Here is a 26764-nt window from a genome sequence, read left to right as displayed (position 1 = left end):
TGATGTCATCCCATGCTAACCGATGAAGACAACCAAAGATCGGCACACAGAAGAGGAGCCTTGTGCTGGCAAGGGACAGGTACCATTGGAGGAAAGGTAAGTATTGATCCCTATTATTTCCGCTTCAAGGGTCAGTTTCACACCACAAAAATGCACTCTGAATGCATTCCAGATGCGTTTTTGCCCACAGTTCACACCACACTCCATTCCAGGGCATTTTTGATACATTTTGCACACTCCATTCCAGGGCCTTTTTGATACATTTTGCACACTCCATTCCAGGGCATTTTTGATATGTTTTGCAGTGTTTCGATACAGTCCTGTGCAGCATGTTCTACTTTTTTTCTTGCATTAGAACTGACTGCACTGGTATGAACTAGGGCCATTGGAATACATGAAAAACACTGTGCCTGCATCTTTGATGCAGAAAAAAAATTGCACTGGTTTGCATATGGTGTGAACTGGCCCTAGATGGTTTGTCTCAACTCCCTAACTGCTGCTTCTGCAGGGCAACTTGGGCTGTCAAAGAAATCTGAGTTACTGACTGGATTAACAGGTGGAAACAAAGGGGAAAAAAACACATCTAAGAATTGGTAAGCTCCAATATATTACATTTTTGTGTTTGGGTTTAACCAGTTCCCTACCTCGCTATAGCCGAAAGACAGCTACAGCGCGGTTGTCTAGTTCTGGGAGGACATACTCCCAGAACATGCCCCCTGCGCGCCCCTTTTACAGCGTGAGGAAAGTACTGGCGATAACCAGCAATTGTCAGAGAAGTGATCGGCACTGATGATCAGTGCCCAGCAGTGCCACCCACCTGTGCAAATTTCTCAAATGTTCTGCTTTTTTTGTTTTATAGCGCAAAAAATAAAAAACCCAGTGGCTATTAAATACCAGCAAAAGAAAGCTCTATTGTATGAAAAAAATTCTAAAAAATTTATATGGGTACAGTGTTGCATGACCAAACAATTGTCATTCAAAGTGCAACAGCGCTGAAAGCTGAAAATAGGCCTGGGCAGGACAACCAATGAATCGGGCACCGGAAGGCAAGTGGTTAAATCAACTTTAACTTTCAAAACTGACCTGCGAACAAACGAAGCTAAATCATTATTTCTTTTCAACTCTCTATGAACTTCTAACATAACCTCTCCCTTGCTTATAGCCTCATTTCTCTCCCTTATAAGCACATCCAGTGTAGTGCCTGAAGCGCCTTCGTCAGCCATATTTGAATGGGGCAATTGAACACTCCTTACGCTTATAGCTAAAAAAAACTCATATTTTTCTTTTTTATATATATATTGTAAATGTAATGTAGCTAGTTTGTTCTACTCCCTCTGCCTTACAGCCGGCGTGCCCGGTTATCGTCTATTTGTTTTCCCACATCAAACATGGACGCTAAAGCTAGCCACAGCCCATTCTCTAGCGTTTTCTGTGACCTCCTCCTGGCCGTTTGCTGCGTCACTTCCCGTGTCGAGCCGGTGTGTGGAGTGGCGGCGTGTTCTGGTCCATTGTGTGTCTCATAGTTCCACCATGGTGAGTGGGGCTGGTTTATGTCATGAGGTGGTCTCTGTGTGTGTGAGCGGCTCGGATCTCCCCCGGTCACCGTGTGAGGGACGGCCATGAGGCTGTATAGTGACAGACAACACTTCCCTTCTATTACAGGGCTGCTGAGCCATGCAGCTTCCCAGGCCTGAGACTGCCATAAACGAACTGCTGGACAGGGCCAGCGTTTTACCACACTGTCACAAAGTAAACCTGTCATGAGGGAATCAGTGCCATTGCTGAGCTTGCCATCTCAAAGTACAAGTGTAGAGGCAGCCATGCTTTACCTCTGGCCTTTAGATGTCTCACAAAATCATAGCACCTCTGAAAAGTGATCCATATTTTGATTGCTTTTCGGAGGCGTTATGAATATTGGCTGTTTAAACCCATTAAATGCCGCACTAATACCAGTATGCATGAATGGGTCGTGTTTGCTGGTGGTACTGCTTGCTGAAGGTAATGCAGAGAATAAATATTGTCACAAAGCATTGTGACGGCGGCACGTGAACGCCCCAGTCCTCTGCCTGTGCAGCTTAAAGGATAAGTTCATCTTTTAAAGTAAAATAATAAATATCCGTGTTTTTGCAGGGTAAAAAATGTGCATTTATTTTTTTCTTAGGAGCCTGCAGAGCATTGCACCCATGACCAGTGGATGGTGGGCTTCTGCAGACACAGCCTAGAGTTCTCTGTATGGTCATACAGTTCCTGAGCTGTAGGTGTTGTGAATGAACTGCAAGCACTAGTGCTGCACCGAAATGAATATTCTGGTGCCAAAACTGATACCGAAAATTCACAATGCTGAAATGTCTGCGTATGTGGGGAGGCTCAATTATTTTATTTATTTTTTACTTCAACCAGTTGCCTGGTGATCACTTTTACCCCCTTCCTGCCCAGACCAGCTTTCAGTGCTGTTGCACTTTGAATGACAATTGCACGGTCATGCAACACTGTACGCAAACAAAATTTAAAATTTTTTTGACACAGAGCTTTCTTTTGGTGGTATTTAATTACCACTGAGTTTATTTTTTTTGCTAAACAAACTAAAAAAGGCTCAATTCTGAAAAGAAAATTAAGTTTTTTTCTTAGGTTTTGTTATAAAATTTTGTAAAGGTGGCACTGATGGGCATTGACAGGCATCACTCGTGAGCACTAAAAGGCAGAGCTCATATATGGCACTGATAGTTGGCAATGAAAGGCAGCTTTGATGGGCACTGATATGTGGCATTGGTGTGCACTGATGGGCACTGACAGTTGGCACTGATGGGACTTCACTGATAATCAGGGCACGGAAGTTCCCTTCACTATAGCTCCAAGAAGGAGCTGTCATTTTCCTCGCCACTAAAGGAAACAAATGGGCGGGGTCACCCAGTGTAGCTCACTGTATACACTGCTCCACTCTTGCCTTTAAATGGCCATTATTAGACCCTTAGATTACTTTACTGACCTGCATACTACATCTAGGTTTGTCATTGAGAGTGTTAAAGTCTAAGGATGTGGTGGTGGGAGGAGGGGGGTGATTTGGAAAAAGAGCCTCTTTACCAGATTTCGTTTAGAATTTTAGGAACGTGGGGCACCATCAGTACACACTAATCCGTTTTGAATATAGAAATATGAACATACAGAAGCCACAGTGTTCACTATATTAGGGGTCAATTCACTAAAGGTTACTGCATGCAATATGAAGGTCATGTAACTCATTTTTCAGAAATATCATATGACATAAGTAATTTCATCAAAGTAAAATATCGAATGTGAGGTAAATAGCACACATTTGTTAAAATAGTGAGATAAATACAGCAAACAAAACATGAGATAAATCATTCAATTCATAAAAAAACACACATTTGTTATTTATCATCAGGTGTTTGCTGGTGGTATGTTAGAAAATGTACAAAATAACAATAAGAACTGATTCACACGTGTGGTGCAGATTGAAGCTCAGGTTTCACAGCTAATTGATACAGTAGTTGTTCACAGGTTCAGGTCAGGTTTACATCGGGTTCAGGACAGGATTAGCTCAGGATCTTACCTTGTTCACACATAGGCAGTTTAGAAATGGTTCCCATAGAAGTCAATAGCCTGTGATCCGTACCTGAACTGGACCACACTGCTCAGAAATCGGACATGACTCTTTTTAAAACCGCACTGAATCCACACTGCCAGTGCACCAGATATATGTGAGCAGGCACCAAGCAATGTTTTTTCACATGTCGTGCAGACTGGATTGGGTTCAAATCACATCCAATCCGCATATATGTGAACGGGCACTCAGAGGAACTCTGCACTGGCCAGAAAGTGAAAAGTATACAATGTATCAGTGTAAAAATGTTCTCCTCTGAGCTCAGGAATGAAAATAAATTGTCACATTTAATCAGAGGGAGATCATTTTGTGATTGAAATCACACTACAATGTTTTCATAGTGTCACTGTAGTGCTGTGTGCTTTCTGGTGCAATGTTAGCCTGCAAAAAAAAAAATTGTGAAAAAACACCACCAAAAATAACGCAAAATTTAAGTGATAAATATCTCAAAATATAAATATTTAACACATTCGGTAAATAACGCATGTTTTTTTTTTTTTAGTGAATTGACTACTTTTGAAATAAATACCACATGAGTTATTTTAACTCAAATATTCATGCGGTATTTATCTCTTGGTGAACTGACCCCTTAGCATCTTCCTTTTAGGGCCTCCAGAGGTTTAATTGAAGTGTCAAATCAGTAACTGTTAAGTTTTTTTTTTTTTTTTATTCAGTTTTTGGACCACTTTTTGCATAAATGTTTGAAATCTATATGTTATTAGTGTAAGTTTTTGGTATACTTTATATTGAAATATGTGTTCTTTTATGTGTTTCTGAAAGTGAGGACTTGTTTTGCTAAATATTGTATTTCTTTTAATGCTTTGTAAATACAGGCTTCCCTCTCGTTAGCACCTGTAAACATTTTTAAAGCTGGAGCTGATGAAGAAAAGGCAGAAACAGCCCGTTTAGTAAGTATTTTCATGCACCACACAAACACCTTGTTGGGTTTTAATGAAAATGATCTTGTGTAGTGTTCCTTTTGGCTCATTTTAGATGACACTGCTGTATTTTTAAGTGGAATGTCATTGTATAGCATGTTGCCTTTGGTTGAAAAAATTGGGAATTATGCAAATTAGCAAAGTCCATCTTAAGGCCCTGACGTTTTTCCACACTGGATAAACTCCAGTCACTGCTAGGGTACATAGAAGCCATTTGTTTTCTATGTGCCTTGTTCACACTGCAAGGCAGCTTAGAGGTGTGGTGAGCTGCAGTAAAATGCAGACATTTTTACTGTAGCATACAGGAAGGCATTGCAGGTCACCCCACAGAGGTGGGAAGACATGAATGACGCTTCACTTTATGACACTTCAAATAAAGTTAAGGAAAAAAGGAATCCGTGCGATGCATGCCCCCTTACCACAGCTCACTGCAGGGCAAAGCTGGAGTATTTAGTGTGTGGGCAGTGAAAAGCTCTTAAAATATAAAGGGATATAAAACAAATTTCATACCAAGGACCCATCTGCCAGTGTGTCTGAGGTTGCATTAGCTAGGGTCACACCACAGAAGAACCATTGGTTTAAAGTGTGGGTCCCTAGAGGCTCCCTAAATGTGGAGCTGCTACCCTATTTAGTCGCCTCGGACATGAATCACAGAGTTCCTCAGTACAATGCAGAAAAATGCAACAAAAGGTGTTGCCACGGATAGGTGAGAGAGGCCGCAGCAGACTGAAAGTGCAATGTTCCCTCAACGCACCAATCCAGAGTGGCCAAACTGTCAGAACAACACCAAGTATGGTGTTGATTGTCAGCGCTGCCTTACAGAAAGGAGGCAGCCAGAGCTCCCACCTGAAGAACAATACTTGCAGCCACACACAGCCAGTCTGAGGGGAAAAGTCTTCCCTTTTGGTGTAAAAGTGACATGAAGTCTGCACCATTAGTACCACACCAATTACCACAGCACAGGGTGGCAGAGGGTTATAGAGGTATGTACCCATAACTCTCTTATATCTTTCCTGGGGAGAAAAGGAGGGTGTACATACACATGCTGAAGATACAGGGGAGTACATGCCCAGTGACAGGCAGACTCCTGTAATTATGTATTGTGAACTGACCTAATTGGAAACTACATTTTGCCTTGTCTCTGCATTGATATCTGGTGGGAATGAGACCTTAAGCATGGAAATGCTTAAACTAGAAGTTGGCCTTGTAGGTCACAGGAGTGCACTTAGCTCTGCATTCTTGTGACCTGTATTCAGCTGATTAGTGGGCTAAAGCCTCTCAGCATGCTGCTAAGAGCTGGAGCCGACTGCTCCCACCCCCTCCACTGCCCAGTGCTCCAGTGAGAGCTAAAGGAGCAGAGCAGAGAGCGGTGACTGAAAGTCACCGGCTCTCTGCTCATTGAAGACCAAACGGGCTGCATCTCAGCTAGGTGAGCATATATGGTTTTTTTTTTTCATTCCTAAACTTCTCTTTTAAGAAAAAAAAATGGGATTTGATAATTTGTTGCCCCTTTTCAATGTGTGGATGAAAAGTTAAAGGAGGACACACAACACCACTGGATAGGGTAAACTTCCTTTATTAGGATTTCCATGTAAATTAAGTTATATAACACACACTATTTTCTCTTTTTTTTGTTAATGCAAACAAAAACATTGTGTCCTTTTACCTGATACACTGTTACATGTCTGTAACCCATACATATTTTGTTACTGAACAGCGTGTATCAATGTACCTAAACTTTACAAAAAAAAGAAAAAAGAGAGAACACATGTACTTGGATGGTTACATGTTCTGTATTCAAAAGTAGTTAATTTTTCTTAATTTGTATGATTTTTTTTTTCCTCTTTGGTTGTTAAATGGTGAAGTTAACTGAATGTTTTGTATTTTTAGTCATCTTTTGTTGGAGCTATTGCTATTGGAGACTTGGTGAAGAGTACACTGGGACCAAAAGGCATGGTAAGTGTAGAGGTAAAACATTCTAGGATACCTGCTGTTACTGTTGCCCAGCTGTGGGTTTAGTAGTACCCTAAGAAATATGGCTTTACACTTTAGGGCACCTAACAATCTTTCGTTGCCAGGTAGCAGTGACTCATTTTCCATTTTTGCTAATGTGCAGCAGAATTGGACTGTGAGGGGCAACAAAGCAAGTTCTCTTAGACGCATGTGAACCAAATATTAAGCAGAAAGCAGACGCTATGAACAGGAATAAAATGTATGAGCATGTTGTTATACCAAGCTAAATCTAAATAATGTTTAACTGCATCTTTTGTGCAGTTACTAACCCTCCAGCCCGGGCTCTTATTTTTATATTTCTTTATCTCCTTTAACCTGGGAAAATATTGTGCCCATGCCCTAAGTGAATTTCAATGGCCCTGTTGGCACCACTCGACCCAACATCCTTCGATTATAAAAAATAAAGGAGCCAGGTGGAGTTGACCAAACAGTCCCTGCATCCAATCAGATGCAGTCACTGTTTTGGTATTCTGACAGTTGGTGGCACTGGCTATCCAAATACAGTGGATGCAGGTGCAGTCAGACAATCATTGCTTGGATGGAGGCATCTGTTAGATTTCTTTTGTTCAGAGCAGACCGAGCAAAGGAAATCTTTCGGTAGGTGACCAGCTTAGGTTCTACTTTTCTGTTTAAAGTAATAGTAAAGCTTCTCCTCCTCCCCCTTCTTGTCTTCTATGCATGAAGGTGGTAAAAAGCTCTCGATCCAGCGATGTGCACTAGAGTCTCGGCTATCCCGGGACTCCCTCTCCTGGCTGAGACATCAGCGTGAGCCATTTGCTGCCGCTGTTATCAGTCACAGCCAGTGAGCCAATGACAAGAGAGGGGGTGGAGCTGAGCCGTGGCTCCGTGTGTGAAAGGACACACAGAGCAGTGGCTGGGGAGTGTGCATGCTTGGGTGCCCCCATAGCAAGCTGCTTGCTGTGGGAGCACCCAACAGGAGGAAGGGGCCCCGAGAAGAGGAGGATCTGGGCTGCCGTGTACAAAACCAGTGCATACAGCAGGTAAGTATAAAATGTTTGTTTTTCTGTTTTTTTTTTTTTGGATAGGATAATTATGTCTGATATACTTCATGCTGCTTTTGGATGCTTTTTCATTATTTTGTCTAACATTACTCATTTCTATAAATGATACAATATTGTTTTCATGTGCTGATCATTGTTGTGGTCATTCTAGGATAAGATTCTTCTCAGCAGTGGTAGAGACAGCAGTGTTACTGTAACCAATGATGGGGCAACCATTCTGAAGGCTATTGGAATTGACAATCCTGCAGCCCAGGTGTTAGTTGGTAAGATGTCATTTATTGGTTTTATAGAAAATTCCTACTGAAATGGTCTTCCTTGACTCACTTTTACTCTGTTTCTATTTTAGACATGTCTAAAGTACAGGATGATGAAGTAGGTGATGGAACAACATCAGTGACAGTATTGGCTGCTGAGCTTCTTAGAGTAAGTGGATGCTAAGTTTGTTTTGCATACTTTTAGCCCATATGGCATGTTTTATAACACCTTTGTGCTCTACCATAATTCTAGGGATGAAATCAATAACTGTGAGTGACAAACTCACTTGTGGATATGCTTTTAAATGATACCAATTTAATGGTTACAGTGAAGCTCCATGTTTGTTTAAAGTTGATCTCTTGAGTAAAAAAAAGTTTTCTTTTTCTGTGGGGCTGTGTCTGCACAGCAGTGATTAATTGCTTTTTTTTGTCTAGGTGAGAGATGAAGGGAGATATGCTTACCTGATCCTCCCCACACAAGACAGGTCCCTGCAGCTCCTGCTGTGTTTTTTCCTTAGTAATGGCTTGTCTTAGGAAATGCAGGGCAAGGAGATATTCTTGAAGAGATTCCAGTTTATTTTTGGTGATCATAGTGGTTAAATGGTTAGCACTTCTGCCTGGCAGTACTAGGGTCATTGGTTCGAATCCCAGCCACAGCACCACCTGCCTTGAGTTTGCATGTTCTCACTGTGTCTGCGTTTCCTCCGGGTACTCTGGTTTCCTCTCACATTCCATAGACATGCTGACAGGTTGTTTGGCTCCTGTCTAAGTTGGCCCTGGTGTATGTATGTATGCATGAATGTAAGTTGGGGACCTTAGATTTTACACCCCTTGAGGGTTGGGGGCTGATGTAAATGTATAATATATAAGTAAGAGCACTGCATAAATTGACGGCGCTATATAAGTACCTATAATAAATAAAATAAATCCGATTGTAGGTGGAGTAGAAAGAAGTTTGGCTTAATGCAGCACAGAAAAAAAATGGTGGAAAAAAGAATGTTTTGGTAATCTATGTGATACCCAAAAAGTGGAATGACACATAAAAATGTAGGAGATAAAAAAAAACATTTTTTGAGGTAAATTGAAAATAAAACAAAATTACACTTCCAAAAAAGTGTATCTATAAATACTGCACTGACCGCTTCACTATCTGGCTTTCTGTAGTCATGGCGCGCCATCAGTATGTATTCATTTCACATGACAGAAAAAAAAATATGTACGTCGTATTGTAGCTAATGCTAATCATAACAGGACAACTTTGCTAACCATGAAATGTTGATATACTGTTTACACCCCCCCACCAGTTCTACTGATGTTTTACTGGGAAGATCTTGTCCAAAATATTTAGGAAACTTATGGACTGTATTTCTGTCCTTCATTAGTTTTCAGCTTCTGATGCAGAATGCAACCATTTTGTAAATGGTCATAGACTTTCTTGTGTTAGTTGTACAAGCTTTCTCATACATTGCAGGTGGTAAAAATAAGGCTTCCAGCTAAGAATTCTTTTTTTATTTTCAGGAAGCTGAAGTGTTGATTGCCAAGAAGATTCATCCTCAGACTATAATATCTGGATGGAGACAAGCTACACAGGTTGCCAGAGAAGCCCTTCTGAAAGCAACAATAGATCATGGGTTAGTTTGCATTTGCTTAACACCATATACACTACTGTGCAAAAGTTTTAGGCAGGTGTGAAAAAATGCTGTAAATTAAGAATGATTTCAGAAATATAAGTGTTTAATAGTTTTGTTACTTGATGAAAAAAAAATAAGTGGAAAGTAAATGAACAGAAGAGAAATCCAAATCAAATCATTATTTGGTGTGATTACCTTTTTGCCTTCAAAGCAGCATCAATTTTTCTAGGTATACTTGCACATAGTTTTTGAAGGAACTCGGCAGGTAGGTTGTTCTGAACATCTTGGAGAACTAACCACAGATCTGTGGATGTAGGCTGCCTCAAATCCATCTGTCACTTTATGTAATCCCAGACAGACTCAACGATGTTGAGATCAGGGCTCTGTGGAGGCAAACCATCACTTCCAGAATTCCTTGTTCTTCTTTACGCTGAAGATAGTTCTTAAAGTGTTTCTTTGCCCTGTTTGAAAAAAAACACTTCAGCAGTTACATATACTGTAGCTGCTGACTATTAAAAAAAGGCACTCACCTGTCCAGGGGTCCAGCTCCATCTTTACCCGAACTGATTCTTCGCTGGTCTTTGAGTTCCAGGCACCAGCATGTTTACTCTGGACAGCCGACTGTGGTTCCTTGCCAACTCACAGATGGATGCGCATGCATGAGCCATGCTGCACTTTGTGAATGGACCTGCAGCCTTCTGGGACCTGTGACTTGTCTTAGAAGGATTCGGGGGGGGGGGGGGGGGGGGGGGGAGTAGAACTTCTGGTGGATTGGCGATTCGACTGAGTACCCCCCCCCAAAAAAAAAAACAGTGCCAAAAATAGAATGGGGGGTCAAAAAGCAGAACTTCCCCTTTAGGGTGAAGCTCCACTTTAATGATGTTGGCTGTATGTTTTGGGTCGCTGTCCTGCTGAAGAATAATTTGGGCCAAACACACACCTCCCTGATAGTATGGCATGATGAATACATATCTGTCTGTATTTCTCAGCATTGAGGACACCATTTATCCTAACCAAATCTCCAAGTCCATTTGTAGAAGTGCAGCCTCAAACTTGCAAGGAACCTCCACAATGCTTCACTGTTGCCTGCAGACACTCATTATTGTACCGCTCTCCAGCCAAAAACTGCCTCCTGCTACAGCCAAATATTTCAAATTTTGACTCAACAGTCCTGAGCACCTGCTGCCATTTTACTGCATCCCAGTTCCCATGCATAGTTGAGTCAGTTAGCCTTGTTTCCATGTTGGAAATACCACTTCTGTCCAGACTTCTCCGGACAGTAGATGGTTATACTTGGGTCCCACTGGTTTCCATGAGTTCTATGCTGATGGCACTGTTGAACATCTTCCAACATCCAAGGGAAGTAAGCATGATGTGTCTTTGATTTTCTGCATTAAGTTTCCTTGGCCAACCACTGCATCTATGGACCTCAACATTCCCTGTTTTTGTGCTTCAAAAAAGCTTGAACAGCACATCTTGAAACCCCAGTCTGCTTTGATATATTTGCCTGGGCGAGACCTTGCTGATGCAGTATAACTACGTTGTGTCTTGTTGCTGTGCTCAGTTTTGCTATGATGGATGACCTGTGATATGAAACGGTCTTCCGCAACCTCACCTTAATAGCAAAGTTTGACTGTTCCTCACCCAGTTTGTCTTCGGTCACACCGAATCCGACTTTGAAATTGAAGTTGCATGATTTCAAAGTTGAAAGTCAGTGCGACCTGCAAAACATCTGTGCAACTTCATGCACAGATGTCTTTGCAAGTTTGGGTGTGACTTGCATAAAGTAGTGCATGTACTATCAAAATCGGTGCAACTCCAACATGACCGCTTCATTTCCAGAGAATAGGGTGCGATTTGAAACTATCAAATCGCATGACAAGTCGCACCAGTATGACTGGGGCCTTAAACTTCCTACCCAGCTGTTTCTGTTTTGAGTTCATGACTGTCTTTTAACCTACATACGAAATTGATGATCATTAGCAACTGCTTGGTATAATTGGTTAATCGTACAGCTGATTCTAATCCTGCAAAATCCCTGACTTTGGCTTCAAACCAGCATCTGTTCTTACACTTGCACAAAGGGTAGTTACACCAAATACTAATTTGATTTAGATTCTTCTGTTTAGCTCACTTTGCATTTTGTAAAATGAAATAAATAAAATCTATATTTTTTTAAAGCATTCTTACTTTACTGCATTTCCTCACACCTGCCTAAAATGTTTGCACAGTACTGTGTATTTCAATATTTGTATGTGGATAGTGATAGGATAAGGTGCCTGTATGTTGATAGGATAAGGTGCCTGTATGTCTTTGAAAGCAAAAAAATATCACTGCTGTCCAACACAAGGTACTGTCCTTGCACTTTTCAGTGCCATTAGTACCTTTCTTCTTTTTAACCAAGAATGACACTGATGTGACATTTAGTAAAAACTGAACTGAAGAATTTGTTGCATTCCAGCAGACTCACTGTATGAGAAGGCAGCTGATGGGTGGCTTCATGACAATCCTTTTGTGGCGCAAATGGAGATGTTTCCCTTTTTTTTTTCTAATTAGTAGTTTTTGGCTTTCAATATACTTTACTTTTTGCAGTATCCTTCTCCACAAATATCTAGTTTCTAATAGGTCATTCTTGTTTGGCTGTCTTTCATAGTAATGATGAAGAGAAGTTTCGGGCCGATCTTTTAAACATTGCCAGGACAACCCTGTCTTCTAAGCTGCTCACTCACCACAAGGACCACTTTGCAAAACTGGCTGTGGAAGCTGTTTTGAGACTAAAAGGCTCTGGAAATTTGGAAGCAATTCATGTCATTAAGAAGCTGGGAGGAAGTTTAACCGAGTCTTACCTGGATGAAGGTATATTTATGAATGTGCAATGTAATCAAAATGATTGACTCTGCAAATAGCATAGCTATTACTTCCCTTTCAATTTCAGTCAGATTTGATAAAACTGACTTGATCAGCCAGAGAGAAATATCATCAATTGTTTTGCATTAATTGGCAGCACTGAGATACTTTTGTTCATGAATCCGAATGTGTTTTGATTGATCAGATTATGAGATTACATGGTGGAAATAGATGCGATCTATAACTTGGGGTTGTAAGTTTAGATCATTTCTTAAAGTAGGATTTTAGGCAATTCTTCTTCATTTAGTCATTTTGGATAGAGCAAGGAATGGTTATAACCCCTGTCAGATTTTTTTTCGCCATCTGTTTTCCATTACGGATATTTCACGTCCTGTCCCATAGCCAAACAGAAAGTGAGGAAATCCCTGCAATTTAGGGGCAATTCTTTGGGGACCCCCAGGTCACTAGAGCTAGTGTTCCCATTGGAAAATTTCCGCTTTTTATTACTTTTCTGGGGACAACCCAATATTTTGAGATTTTTTTTTTACTTTCACTTTGAATGGTAAACAGTACGAATAGAGAGGGTGAATCTCTTTTATAAGGGGCACACACCGCAATCTAATCTCTCTCTGGTCTATCCAAAACAAAAACAAAGTTTTGCCTTCAGCTATACTTTAACTATTGATTGAAATCCACTTTCCTGTGTGTGGCATATAAATCAAATGGGTTTTCAATTATAGACTGATTTATTCCTGACAAAAGAGCGAGCTCAAAATAGAAATCAATTATTTATAATTATTTATCGAAGCGTGTATTGCCACCATTAGGGTGGGTTTAGTTAAAATCCATTTAATGCTCGGGGCAATTTTGAAATTTTTGACGTACATATTAAAGTCAGCAATGTTTGCTAGAAAATTACTTGGAACCCTCAATTATATATTCTCTAAAAAGCAAAGACCCTGGAGAATAAAATGGTGGTTGTTGCAATTTGTATGTTGCAAGATATTCACACAGCCATTTATCAAACACAAATTTTAAGAAAAAAATAGCCTTAAATTAATTTTAGAATTTTAGCACAATACCCATTTTTTTGGTAAAATAGAAAAAATTATGTTGAGTAAATAGATACTAAAAGATTTAAACTTGCATACTCGTGAAATAGCAACAAACTAGTAACCTAAATTAGCGCTTAGTTAAAGCAGCACATAACACATACATTACACATTTAACCCCTTGATCATTATAATGTTAATACCTTCCCAGCCAGTGTCATTAGTACAGTGACAGTGTATATTATCACTGATCACTATTAGTGTCACTGGTGATGTCAATGGCAGTTAGTTCCCCTCCCATCATCAGATTGCCCGCCACACTATCGCAGTCCCTTTTTAAGTCGCTGATCATCGCTATTAGTATTAGAAAAAAAAAATCCTGTATATATGCCATAGTTTTGTAGAGAGTATAACTTTCACACAAACCAATTAATACACACTTGGGATTTTTTTTTTTTATCAAAGACATGTAGCTGAATACATTTTGGCCAACATTTATGAAGAAATTAGATTTTTTTTTTAAATTGGATAGGTTTTATAGCAGAAATTAAAAAATGTTTTCGTTTATATCACAAAAACTAAAAATTCCAGTGGTGATCAAATACCATGAAAAGAAATCTCTAAATGATATAAATTTTGTTTGGGTACAGCATTGCATGACTGCACAATTACCAGTAAAAATAGCTCAGTGCCATATAGCAAAAAATGGCCTAATCATTAAGGGGGTAACATTTTCCAGAGCTTACGTGGTTACATTTACCCAGTTACTTCAAAATCAAGGTAAAATCTAACTGTGCTAAATAAAAATCTTTCTAGTGGTGTCTAGCAGTGTCCAAAAATGTCAATGTGTTGAAGATCTCTGGCTGCCCTAGGTTTGTTGAAATCCCGTTACACCACCGCATGCTGCGGTTCCTTATGCCAACCCCTACATCGCTGCTGAACATGCAGCAGGGAACTAGGTATTCAACAGTAAAAAAAACAGATGGCAACCACCCCAACCTATAACTGGTCTATGCAGTACAGATAAAGACTCCCTGCTGGGCACTGGTGTCCTTAATTGTGAATAAAGTGGCCTAAAGACATTTGGACCAATGTCACAAGCAGCTCTGTGCAAGAAGAGCGCTATGCATAAAGGCCACAAGATGGTGCTATAGTAGACCAACTAGATTATCTGAGTGCAGTCAAAATATTGCCAAAAGGACAAATTGTAATCCAATGAAGATAAAAGGTTAATCATTCATGATAATAAAAGAAATGTAACAGCAGTCAATTCTTTAAACGGCTTAATAGATCACAGAGGGTTGTTCAATTTGACTTCTGAACCGTGCTGGTGGCAGAGGTAAAATAACATACCGATTCGCTGTATGGTTATTGGGGAAGCCAAAGCTGACAGCATGGACATGGTAAAGCTGTGATGCTGCTATGTAAATGCTGCAAAGTAGCGATCTGCTGCAAAGTAGTGATCTGCTCCAAATGACAGGTGATGCGGATGCCAGAGGTAGATCATAAAAGCAGCCTGCTTCTGAAGTGGTGTTGGTGAAGACCGGGCACCGGAAGTGACGTCTAGATGCACCTCAGACGAGCCAGAACCAGAGCCACAATGGAGCAAGGCTTTGTTTACAGAGCCAGATGGGGACATAGCGGTTGCCATGATGATGCATTTTGCATGGTAGTGCTTTGTCAAAGTCAATAGATAACTGGAGAGGACTAGAATTTTAAACGGCTATCCCTGACAGGGGGCCTGGCACAGAGAAACTGCGGATTCCTAAAGGCACATACAAGCTTATTGTTATCTCTGCCACAACAACATAGTCCTTTAGTCAATTTAAATGCGAAAATACATGAATATAAATAGAATTAAATATGTAAACAGAATACATAGACCTATACTGTGTGTGTTTTTTTTTGGTTTTGGTCATTGGTGTTTGTTGATGATGTGACAGAAGCAGCCAGATGAATTCTGCAGTGTTTACAGATATACTGTCAGCCCAGATTCAGCCAAATGCAGCAAAGTTGATTGGACAGCGCTTCACTGTACAGATGGACAATGATCCAAAACACACTGCAAAAGCAACCCAGGAGCTTTTGAAGGAAAATAAGTGGAATATTCTGCAATGGCAGAGTCAATCACCTGATCTCAACCCAATTGGGCATGCATTTCACTTGCTAAAAGCAAAACTAAAAAGGCAGAAATACTCACAAACAAAGAAGAACTGAAGACAGCTGCAGTTATAGCCTGGCAAAGCATCAGAAAGGAGGAAACCCAATCTTTGGTAATGTCCATGGGTTCCAGACTTCAGGCAGTCATTGCCAGTAAAGGATTCTCAACAAAATATTAAAATTAACATTTTATTTATGATTATATTCAATTGTCCAATTGCTTTTGGTCCTTTGAAAAAGGGGGGGTGGCTACTGTTAAGAGCTATAATTCCTAAACCCTTCCTCCAATTTGGATGTACATACCCTCAAATTAAACCTGAGAGTGTGCACTGTAAACCCATATCCATTATATAACTTTAGCTTGAACATGGTTTGGTAAATACCTGAAAAAACTAAAATTGTGCCTGTGTCCAAATGTATATGAACCTAACTGTATGTTCTGCCTCCAACTCTCCACTCTGACTAAGGTAGGAGAGTGAAGGGGGGGCAGAGGACACTTCTCCTGAGTGTGCTGCATTTATGTGGAATGATGTAAAAGGGGGCAGTGCTCTGGGGGAAGGGGGGGGGGTAAAATGAGAAGGGCAGTGTTGGGGGGGGGGGGTGTGATGTAAAAGGGGGGGGGTATTGCTGCGGGGGGGAGTGATGTAAAGGAAGGGGGACAGTGCTGTAAAGGAGGGGCATTGCTGTGGGGGGGGGTGATGTAAAGGAAAGAGGGCAGTGCTGTGGGGGAGGGTGATGTAAAGGAAAGGGGGCAGTGCTGTGGGGGAGGATGATGTAAAGGAAAGGGGGCAGTGCTGTGGGGGGAGGATGATGTAAAGGAAAGGGGGCAGTGCTGTGGGGGAGGATGATGTAAAGGAAAGGGGGCAGTGCTGTGGGGGAGGATGATGTAAAGGAAAGGGGGCAGTGCTGTGAGGGAGGGTAACGTAAGAGGAGGGGGCGGTGCTGGGGGGAGGGGAATTTATGTAACAACACTGATATAAGGGATTGTGATATAGGAGGGAAGGGCTGAAAGAAATGGGGTTCGTACCTTACTGGTCGGACCTCCCATAAATTTTAATTCAACACTCCTGCTATAAATATTTCTTAGCTTCAAAGATGATTGGTAGATTTATATACAGGCCATGCATGGATTATTTGTTTTTTTTTGTGACATTTTTGCTATTAATTATTTTGCTTAGTTCAAACTGCTGATTTCTCTCTTAGGTTTCTTGTTGGACAAAAAGATTGGCGTGAACCAACCAAAACACATTGAGAATGCCAAAATACTTATTGCTAATACAGGAATGGATACTGACAAGATTAAGGTTAGTGATTTTTGTATGCTTTAACTAATGTATTGTGTTCCTTTTTTTTGATTCCTATGAATTACTCATGAAATGAATCCTTTTAACTAGGTGTTTGGCTCAAGAGTGCGTGTAGACTCAACCGCTAAAGTGGCAGAGATTGAGCTAGCAGAGAAAGAGAAGATGAAAGAAAAGGTGGATCGAATTCTGAAGCATGGAATCAACTGTTTTATCAACAGGTAATGATAGCTCCATTTGTTGGTATGAACACTTCAGTCTGATGTTTTTTCAGCTAGTGTGTTATTTAAGTATGGAACCGATTTTACTGTGGCGAATTCATAGCCTCATCAGATCCTTACTGTTTTATTTTGTTCTAGATAATAAAATGAGGACCTGTCTGTTCTATATAATATAATTGAGACTCTATTATATACTGATTGTAGTGTAATTAACCTTTTCAGAAGGAGCTTGCCACCTTCTGGGCAGGTATAGGTGTTGATGGCCATTTCACATCTCTAAGTTTATCCCTATGGGAGAGCCTGTTTTCTGGAAACTACACCAAAAATGTAGCATGCAAGATTTATATTAATCCGCCACGCTAACACACAGAGGTGTGAATTGTCCTGCTATTAGTGACTGAACAGCTAGCTTAGCCACTGAGCTTTTTTACCTTGCTTCTAAAAACCATCCTATATTACAGTACCGTAGAATTATTAGAAGCTTCTTGATTACATGATAGTGAATATCCCACTTAAAGATGAGGGGAGAGGATGTACAGGCAATACCCACAGGTGTGTTTGACCATAACTTTGCCCTCTTTTCTGACCTTCAGTGCTGATTCACACATGTGCGATTGAAGCTCAGGTTGCACAGCCAATTGATACAGTAGTTCAGCTGTTCAGGACAGGTTTAAATCAGGTTCGGGTCAGGATTTTATCCTGTTCACAACTGATGATGTGTGGTATAAGACCGGTTCCCATAGAAGTCGATAGCCTGTAACCTGCACCTGAACTGAACTGGACTGCACTGCTTAGATATCGGAGAGGACTCTTTCAATCCGCACTGCCAGTGCACCAGACATATGTGAGCAGGCACCGTAGGAAGCAATATTATTTCACATGTCATGCAGACTGGATGCGATTTAAACCGCGTCCAATCCACTTATATGTGAACCGGCAGTTAGTGTTGCTGGACAGGTTCATGTCAGCCTTCTCAGTGAATTTTTGATAAAGTAAATCGGCTTGAAGTAAATATGTTTAACTGTGTGTGTTCATGTTTTAAAAACTTTTTCTTTTCTATTGTTTGTAAATGCATATGTGCTTGGGTCCCAAAGCAAGTCTATAATTTGACCATTTCTTTCTTTTTAATTTTGGATTCCCTCTGTGTATTTACTACCTTATTTCAACTTTTGTTTCAAGAGAGGCAGTATTTGCTGTGGCTAAACTACAATTCTCTACATTTACTGCAGTAGAAAAAAAATGTAGTACAGCAAACTAATAAAAATGTGAAAGGAGTATATAGTTAAGTCAAATAATGTTTAGTTAAACACTGCAATAACAACTCAAAATGTGTGTTCACTAGACATTTGCTGTACTTTTTGCATTTAATGTAAACATTTTTTTTGTTATTTTCTGATCACAGGCAACTAATATACAACTACCCTGAACAGTTGTTTGCATCAGCTGGTGTTATGGCTATAGAACATGCAGATTTTGTGGGTGTGGAGCGTCTTGCACTTGTGACAGGTAAAATGACTTTAAGATAGGGACCCACTTTGCACTTGGGATTTCAGAAGTGAGTGCATTATGAGAAGAGAATGAGTTATGTTATTGTAAATCCAATATCAAACAGTACTACATAACCACCACAATACACTTTGCAGATATTTGTATTCAAATGCTTTTCTCTGCACCCAAGGAGTTACTTCCTAAGTGCACACTCTGTGTGGCTTCTACATCAGCTCTGCCTAGACTTACACCAGATAACAGCACTAGTGAGTCAGAGCTGAAATGAGGCCACAGTTAAAGCATGCACTATTTCGTTGGAATATACAAACATTTTTATATACTGCATATGATATTTCAGCTGTTGTTTCCCTATTTATTTATGAATAATCCTTTTAACTTGGGCTGGCCATATATGGATTGAAATTCAGCTGGTTCAGTGGGGACCAGCTGAATTTTGATCCATATAAGGGCATATGCATGGATGGATCGATCGATTTGTGTACAACCAGCCTGTTAGAAAATTGTCTGTCTGACAGTGCTATAGGCTATAGCTGGAGTTGATGAGTATATTCTGATGGTAGAGAATTCTCCCCACCATCAAATTACAAAGACTCAGCAGGAGGTATTCCTCCATCCACATTAGGTCATTTTCTTTCATTCAACCAGCGGTTCGATTAAATGAAAATGACTTGTGTATGACCAGCCTTATACATGTCAAACTGTCCAGGACGTTTGAAAACTAATAGTTTTAAAATTTCCTGTAGTAGGACAGTGTGCTTTGTCTATGCTAAACTGTAAACAGTCTGCTTTCCTTTTTCTATCTGTTGCATCTTTTGTTTCAGGTGGAGAGATTGCTTCCACTTTTGATCATCCTGAGCTTGTAAAACTTGGAAGCTGTAAACTTATTGAAGAAGTCATGATTGGCGAGGATAAGCTCATCCATTTCTCAGGGGTTGCAATGGGTATGTATATGTTTCTAAATGTGACTTTTTTCCTGTAAAACTTTTTGCAGTACCTGTTTTCATATGCCTTCTCATACTGCATCTGCAAATGGGCTCATTCCGCAAAAGTGAAGTAGAAGGTGCACTTTCCATAAGTTAATGAAAGAGTACTAAATATGCAATAATTTACTAAATCTGAATTTCTAATGGAAATGTTCTGCTCTCTTGACATTTCAGGGGAAGCTTGTACCATTGTTCTTCGTGGAGCAACACAGCAGATTTTGGATGAAGCAGAGAGATCCTTACATGATGCTCTCTGTGTATTGGCCCAGACTGTTAAGGATACAAGAACAGTTTATGGAGGAGGTATTTCAATTAGGTTTATTAATTCCCAAATTGCTTATGCAGTCATGCTCATTACTATGTAAGCATGCTGTTTGTGATTTGTTTTTTTTTCTTTTTTTTTTTAGGATGTTCTGAAATGTTGATGGCCCATGCAGTAACAGAATTGGCCAACAGAACCCCTGGCAAAGAGTCTGTGGCTATGGAGTCTTTTGCCAAAGCTCTCCGAATGGTAAGCTCTAGAATTTGTGTAGTAAAGTATATTGCTTGTAGTTATTTTTGTACAAGACAAAAATTGAATGTGTTTATCTCACTATAGTTTTTTTTTTTTTTTTTCATTTTTCTATAGCTTCCAACTATCATAGCAGATAATGCTGGCTATGACAGTGCTGACCTGGTGTCTCAGCTCAGAGCAGCTCACAGTGAAGGAAAGTTGACATATGGACTCGGTAGGCACAGACCTCTGAAAAAAGATTTATTTTAAAGAGAATCAGTGCCAAGAGAAATACAGGGCTTTCATTGCAGACATCTGATTCTATTCATCTGAACAATTAATCAGATAAGGCGTTAAGACTTCATTGACTGAATGCACAATCCAGGCCATGCATGAATGCATGATCTAGTAAGGACTAAAGTCAAATGATCAGACATGACTGGCCAGATACTAGCATATTCAGGACAGTAATGGCAGCCTTTGCATTTCTCAAGGCACAAGTGCCGTTTAAGTTTCCTTTGAAGGGGAAAGTATAACCAGCCACATGACCTGTGCTTAAAAAGAAAGAGAGAATAATTCTTTATAACATTTCTTTTTAGTAATCTAGGTTAATTAGTGCTTGATTGCTTATTCCCAATTTATTTGGATTACAGATTATTTTTGGCACAAATTGATTTTTTCTAATATGAGTGATATTATTGGCTTGTTTGGATTATTTTCATAACATTGCTATTTTATTGATTTAGGAGTTGGGGTCACTCTAAGGGTTTGGGTTAAAGAAAGTGTTCAGGTTTAAAGTGGTTGTAAACCATTACATATAACCACTGAAGTGACTAGTCTCAGGTGATACACCGAGATGACACGCAGTATTCTTTTCTCTTCAGCTGTTCATAGTACAGAATGTATAAAGCTTGTCTGAGCTTTTAGAAAACATGGGTAGAGAGCTGAAGTTACACACTGCAGAGCTCAGTGAGGAGATATCTGAGAGTTGATTGGAGGGAAGAAACACCTTTCACCTTCACACAGGAACAGAGCTGAGGCTGTCAATCACAGCCTGTGTGCTGGAGCTCCCTCCCATAACTTTTTATTTTTTCTCTTGGTGTCAGAAAAACTTGTCGGAAGTGACTCATACTGATAGCAGAGGAACAAAGCAGCAGACAGAAATGGCACATAATGTTCTGGATTTAGTACACATTATAGAGGGATATGTTTAGTTCATAATTCATGTATGAAGTTTACAACCACTTTAAAAATTGTTTCCTATAGTTCCTGTTCACATACGGTATGTCTGGTGCACTGGCAGTGCGGATTCAAACAATATAAGTTAAAATCTTTTATATTCAGGTTGTTTTTAAAAGTAACCTGAAAATGAATAAATTCCTTCAATCATCCCTTGCTGTTGTAATAGTTAACCAGCCAAATCATAAAAATTGTTCCTTTGCTCACCTTACACTTACTATAGCTTAGTTCAACTTCTCTAGTTTTAGCTGTAGCGACTCATGAACTTTGTCACTCTCTAGGCTGCTGGGGCAATTAAAAAAAGCTGTTGGCAGACTTTATCTGTACTTTTAATAGTTGCTTGTGAAAGAATCTAAACATTAGGACAGGCAGTTATCACAGTAGAATCTGTAAGATTTCAGGTGAACTTTATTATCTGGATAAGCCTGAGGGCCTTCTCAAAGTTAGGGCCTGTGTCAGTGGGCTTCTGTTCACTCTAAATGAGTTTTGCATTGCTGTTCAAGTCTGTGGAGCTGTACAAACCACTTGAAACATATCTGCAGGGCATATGTACCTGCCAGTGAATTCTAAATTATTTCAGAAGCATCTTATGCTGATATCAAATTGATATTATAGATCCCATCCCCAAACTCAGACACTCGAATCCAACATTAAAGTGATATTAAAGGTTCCTTTTAAAAAAATAAAAACAATAACGGACATGTAATGCTTGCCTGCTTTGTGCAGTGGTTTTGCACAGAGCAGCCCTGATTCTTCCCTTCTCAGGTTCCCTGCTGTCGCTCCAGGCCGGATCCTTTTCCTTTCAGCTTGCTGGGGGGCACCCAAACAGGCTCGCTCCTGAGCCACTGCTCTGTGCATCTATTCACACACGGAGCGTGGCTCTTCCCCACTCTCTCTTCGCTCACTGCCTGACCATACACCCCTGGCCAATAGTTTTGAGAATGACACAAATATTTAAGTTTCACAAAGTCTGCTGCTTCAGTGTTTTTAGATCTTTTTATCAGATGTTCCTATGATATACTGAAGTATAATTACAAGCATTTCATAAGTGTCAAAGGCTTTTATTGACAATTACATTAAGTTTTTATGCAAAGAGCCAATATGTGCAGTGTCGACCCTTCTTTTTCAAGACCTCTGCAATTTGCCCTGACATGCTGTCAACTTCTGGGCCACATCCTGACTGATGGCAGCCCATTCTTACATAATCAGTGCTTGGAGTTTGTCAGAATTTGTGGGGGTTCTTTGTTCACCTGCCTCTTGAGGATTGACCACAAGTTCTCAATGGGATTAAGGTCTTGACAGTTTCTTGGCCATGGATCCAAAATTTTAATGTTTTGTTCTGCAAGCCATTTAGTTATTACTTTTGCCTTATGGCAATGTACTCCATCATGCTGGAAAAGATATTCGTCAAGCTGTTCTTGGATAGTTGGGAGAAGTTGCTCAGAGGATGTTTTCGTACCATTCTTTATTCATGGCGGTGTTCTTAGGCAGAATTGTGAGTGAGCCCACTCTCTTGTCTGAGAAGCACCCCCACACATGAATGGTCTCAGGATGCTTTACTGTTGGCATGACACAGGACTGATGGTAACACTCGCCTTTTCTTCTCTGGACAAGGTTTTTTCTGGATGTCCCAAACAATCAGGGAAAGTTACTTTCCCTCAGTCCTCAGCAGTCCAATCCCTGCAGTCGCCCTCACACCTGCCTGCGGCCATTCCTGAGCAAGCTCTGCACTGGTGGTGCCCAATCCCACAGCTGAATCAATTTTAGGAGACCGTCCTGGCGCTTGCTTGACTTTCTTGGGTGCCCTGAAGCCTTCTTCACAACAGTTGAACCACTCTCCTTGAAGTTCTTCATGATCCGACAAAAGGTTGATTTAGGTGCCAACTTAGTAGAAGCAATATCCTTGCCTGTGAATCCTTTTTTGTGCAAAGCAATAATGACTGCACGTGCTTCCTTGCAGGTAAATTAATATTTGTGTCATTCTCAAAACTTTTGGCCAGGGCCATGATGGTAAAAAAGAACCTTGAATCTTTAGATACATTTTAGCTAAATAAAGGTGAAATAACTAAGACTGAAAATTCTTGCATGAGTCCAGTTGTGACTGAATCTCTTTAGGGGTTTAAATTTAGGTTTAGGTGTTGCAGGTTCGATTTAAGATCATAGTCTCCTAATTTTCTGCATTTTAACATTTATAGATGTGAAAATTCATTTTTGTACGGCCAGTGGATGCAACCAAAAAAATCCAAGTTAACATTTGCTGAAAGCTCCACTGTGACTCGTATGCCAGGGCTGCAAGTTTAGGTGCTGAACTAAAACATTGCTGTAGAGGTATAAATATATGTTTTTATATTACTTTTCAGACATGAAAAATGGCACCATTGGAGATATGGGGGAGCTGGGAATAACTGAGAGCTTCCAGGTGAAAAGACAAGTTTTGCTGAGTGCTGCAGAAGCAGCTGAAGTTATCCTGCGTGTGGACAATATTATTAAAGCTGCACCAAGGTAACAAAACAAATGTGAAAGCAACAGGTTTACCTATTCCTTTTATGAACAAACCTCCTTACTGATGGTTTTTCCAAAAATGCTACAGCAAGCATCATTTTTTCCTAATGGATATACTATAGGGAATGTAACTTACGGCCTTGCTATATAATATATGACTACTTTAGTGTGATTTTTCACTTATGTCCCCTTTAATCATTCAGGAAATTGATGTAAGCGGTAATGCTTCATTTTGGGCATATTCACGACATTCGAGTCAACCTTTCTGTAGTTACTGGGATGCTAGGATGTTAACAAATGCTTTAACCCTGACTAAATTAAAAACTGCACTTGGAGATTGACATAAGGCAGCAATTGACCATCTGCTGAGTTTGTTGCTGCTCGTGAATTTGTCAGGGACTGTGAATAGCAGGGGCCAGGCAGCCTTTATAAACTTAGCTTTGTCCAGGCTCAGACATCCACAGGTAAACGCGAGGTGTGCAACTACATGCGAATAGCAGCATTCACTGTCAGCCTGTCATACATTTATATAGGCTGTCCCGGCTGCTGCTATTCTCATTATTGCCGCTGGAATCCACAGAATACAGATAACCGACTGTGAAAGAGGACTTATTACTCATCAAAAGCCATTTTAAATAGGGTTTTTTTTTGGTTTTTTTAAATCATAGAATCTTGGTAGCCAATGCAACAGTGTGACCGTAACAAATGGGGAATTATACAGAGTGTTGGCTGAAACCGGCCACACATGGACACTGGATCTCTAATACTCATAAAATATATTTGAAATGTGGTTTCTTGGCTCTCTTTAGCATCCCCAGGTAAAAGGCTTCAAGAAGTTGTTTGACATAAAATTCAATACAGCATTAAGAAAACAAATGACAAAATATGGTATTTGTACAAGTAGTATATCTTTAAGCAGACATTTCATTGGCAGTTTATATACGTATTGTGTCGATATAAATAAACCGTGCATTATAAAACATGTACAGATACCTCAAAACACTTCCCTCAGCAGTAATGTGACCATTACTTTATAGTGCCTAACAACTGTGGCTTAATCTTTTTGGAATTTTGTAGTCTGACTTTCCAGCAAAGACTAATTTATATTTGAAAAGGCTAACCATAACCAATTTAAGCCTAGGTGATTGCTTCTCTTTCTATTCTGATGTTATTGCAGGAGTAGAGAAGAAGTCTAAACATCATTCTTGCATGTGTTCCAGGAACAAACTCATTTATCACATTAAGTAGATATGCCTTACACATGGAACTGCAGAGCTCAGGTTGCGGATAAGAAAATCTGTGGATGTGCGTTTAGTAATATGATTCTAGGAAGTCCCAAAAGAACTTGGTGGGTGACTGTTCAGATTTAAAGCACCTAGAATCTGCAAACAGGCACATTGCATACAGTTCTTACAGGTTATAACTGGATAAAAATAATTTTATATGATAATGGTTTATTTGTTTTTTGTTCAAGTTTAAATTGATACTAAATGTATCAATGTCCTAACATATCACTGTAACTGTTATGTAACTTACCTATGTTAATGGTTTTGCAGAGAGCAGCTCCAATCCTCCTCTTCTCGGGTGCATTGGTGGTGCTCCTGGCTACTCCCTCCTGCTGGGTGCCCCCAGAACAAGCTGCTTGCTCTGGGGCCATTCATGCCTGTTTGCTTTCAAACCATCTCTGTGTATCTATAAGACAATGGCTCCCACTGCTGTGTCTCAGCCAGTGAGGAGGGAGAGACCCAGGAGAACTGCTGCTCTTGTGCACATTGCTGGATCAGGATCAGATTTGAGTAAATACTGGGGGGCTGAGGGGGGAGCTGCACACTGAAGGTTTTTTTACTTTCATGCATAGAATGCATGAGGATGAAAAACCTTCAGCCTTTAGAAACACTTTAACCAAAAAAATTCTGCTGCTTATGGGTTTAGAGACTTGTCTGGGATTTGTCTGATTTATAATCCTGTCATACTTTTTCAAAAGATGAGCTGTGAATATAGATGTGAAGCCTTGAATGACCTCTTAATACTTCTCCTTGTCCATAATGTTTTTACCATAATTGTGCCTGTTTTTCAGTCTAATAATTGTCATGCTTTTCTCTTATAGGAAACGTGTGCCTGACCATCATCCTTGCTAAACTTCCCAGTGGATGGCTGAGCTTGTATACTAGGCTGCATATAGATGCAGGGCAGAGGCACAGTGAAGGCTAGATACAGTTGACATCTTGGCACTTGAGGGTTACACCCACATTGTGGTTTATTTATTATTCGTAAATGCTTGTTCATTCTTTTTTCCTCCACTGAAATAAATTTTGATAATACAGCTGTACTCTTTCCATACCAAGCACTAAAATGTCATGTGATGTGTTTAATTAATAGGCAAAACACGTGTTAAACTGAGAAGCAGTTGTTTGGTTTTAGTGTGAAGCAGAATCATTTTGTGCATTTTTGGCGAGTCAAATGTGTGATGAGATCCGTGCCGTTGGAATAGTAGGAACAAAATGCATTGATGAGAATGCTGCCATACACTGTAAAAGAACTCCCGAGAATTTAACTGCACCAAAAAGCATGAACGAAGACCTAAATGTCAGAAATGTTTATTACATATATTGATCTGTGTAAAACAAAATATTGAAGCTTTTAAGATAAAGACGGTTAAAATATTGCAGGAAGAAGCAAGCTCTGAGACTCGTTCCTTGTATTAAAATTCCCATCTAATATGAAGTGTATGTATTGACTGGCTCAAAGTTTCAAACAATTGATTGCTCATAGACACAAGACTATATTAACCTGAAAGAGTCATCCATGTATTTACTTTTTGATTGGCAATACTCAGCTAAAGTGCCGAGAAACCAAGAAGTGGCAGTAAATTTAACAACGTCATCACTGCTTGAAGTTAAATCAGATCTTAACTCTGCTTGTTGGTGGGTGGGTGTTTATCATATCGAATAAGTGTTTACAGCATACTTGCACATTA

At 40.0% G+C, this 26764-nt stretch overlaps 1 protein-coding gene across 1 annotated transcript; it reads left to right on the top strand.

The window, feature by feature from the left end:
• Nucleotides 1–1395: 1395 nt before the first annotated feature.
• CCT2 (chaperonin containing TCP1 subunit 2) lies at nt 1396–26110 on the top strand. The gene is made up of 16 exons (XM_089674118.1): nt 1396–1533; nt 4456–4530; nt 6451–6516; nt 7747–7858; nt 7942–8018; nt 9368–9480; nt 12134–12336; nt 16743–16843; nt 16934–17061; nt 18464–18567; nt 19392–19511; nt 19728–19856; nt 19961–20064; nt 20182–20281; nt 23646–23787; nt 25895–26110. Exons 1-16 carry the CDS (start codon nt 1531–1533, stop codon nt 25923–25925), a joined length of 1608 nt encoding a protein of 535 aa, XP_089530244.1. The 5' UTR covers nt 1396–1530; the 3' UTR covers nt 25926–26110.
• The last annotated feature ends 654 nt before the right edge of the window (nt 26111–26764 follow it).

Source organism: Staurois parvus, unplaced genomic scaffold, assembly GCF_062004578.1.
Source record: "Staurois parvus isolate SC_StPar_1 unplaced genomic scaffold, SC_StPar_1.0 ptg000147l, whole genome shotgun sequence".
NCBI lineage: Eukaryota > Metazoa > Chordata > Amphibia > Anura > Ranidae > Staurois > Staurois parvus.
Note: the sequence above shows the minus strand (reverse complement) of the source record. Positions and strands in the feature narration are given on the sequence as shown.

Bases quoted from the DNA above. Each gene is read 5' to 3' on its own strand.
- CCT2 (XM_089674118.1), top strand. The intron at 19,857-19,960 runs GTATTTCAATTA...TTTTTTTTTTAG, and splicing joins AAGAACAGTTTATGGAGGAG to GATGTTCTGAAATGTTGATG. The intron at 20,065-20,181 runs GTAAGCTCTAGA...ATTTTTCTATAG, and splicing joins TTGCCAAAGCTCTCCGAATG to CTTCCAACTATCATAGCAGA.